This window comes from Sturnira hondurensis, unplaced genomic scaffold, assembly GCF_014824575.4.
Source record: "Sturnira hondurensis isolate 20B ecotype Veracruz unplaced genomic scaffold, ASM1482457v3 Scaffold0006806, whole genome shotgun sequence".
Taxonomy (NCBI): Eukaryota; Metazoa; Chordata; class Mammalia; order Chiroptera; family Phyllostomidae; genus Sturnira; species Sturnira hondurensis.
This window is the reverse complement of record NW_028079437.1, coordinates 1-703: the sequence shown is the minus strand read 5'-3', so window position 1 is coordinate 703 and position 703 is coordinate 1. Positions and strand designations below refer to the sequence as shown.

Sequence of the window (703 nt, the reverse complement as noted above, 5' to 3'; positions counted from 1 at the left end):
GCACTTCCCCATGGGGTCACATCACTGTGTAAGTATCAACACTACTACCCATGTTCAGAGCACAGTAATAGTCGGCCTCGTCCTCAGGCTGGGCCCCTGTGATGGTGAGGGCGGCTTTGTTCCCAGAGATGGATCCAGTGAAGCGCTCAGGGACCCCAGAGGGGCGGCTGTTTGTGTTGTAGATGAGCGTGCGGGGAGCCTTGCATGGGGTTTGCTGGTGCCATCCTGGATAGTTACTACTAGAGACTGAGCCAGAGGTAAGGCCACAGGTGAGCGTGACTGTCCCTCCAGGTGACACAGACAACAATGGCTCCTGGGTGACAACAGTCTGAGAATCCACACCTAAAACCAACAGGAATGACATGGGTGTTGTTATGGGTGACTAGGTTACCCTGTAACCCTGCTTTGGTGCGTCCCCCAAGAATGCAGAATCCCCTCCTCTGACCTGAGCCGTAAGTGAGGAGCCCGAGTAGAAGCACCATCCAGGCCATGGTGAGGACACTCACAGGAAGACGCCTCCTCAGACTCCTGGGCTGGAAGGTCGGGGCCTTGGGGCCTTTTCACGCCTCCCAGACCCACTAGGAGGAGGAGGTGCTTCATGCAAATCAGCTTCCTCTGTCTTGTCCTGACAGTGTCACCCTGATGTCCCCCGGGGAGATCTGAAAAGAGACAGATGCTGCTGCCTCTCAACTCCAATGACTGC

General features: G+C 56.0%; 1 gene segment (V, D, J or C); it reads right to left on the bottom strand.

Annotated features, from left to right (window-relative positions):
* Nucleotides 1–16: 16 nt before the first annotated feature.
* Nucleotides 17–539, bottom strand: LOC118990140 (immunoglobulin lambda variable 8-61-like). The segment is given in 2 exon segments: nt 17–342; nt 446–539. Coding segments are annotated over 2 exon segments (372 nt in total).
* Nucleotides 540–703: the final 164 nt, after the last annotated feature.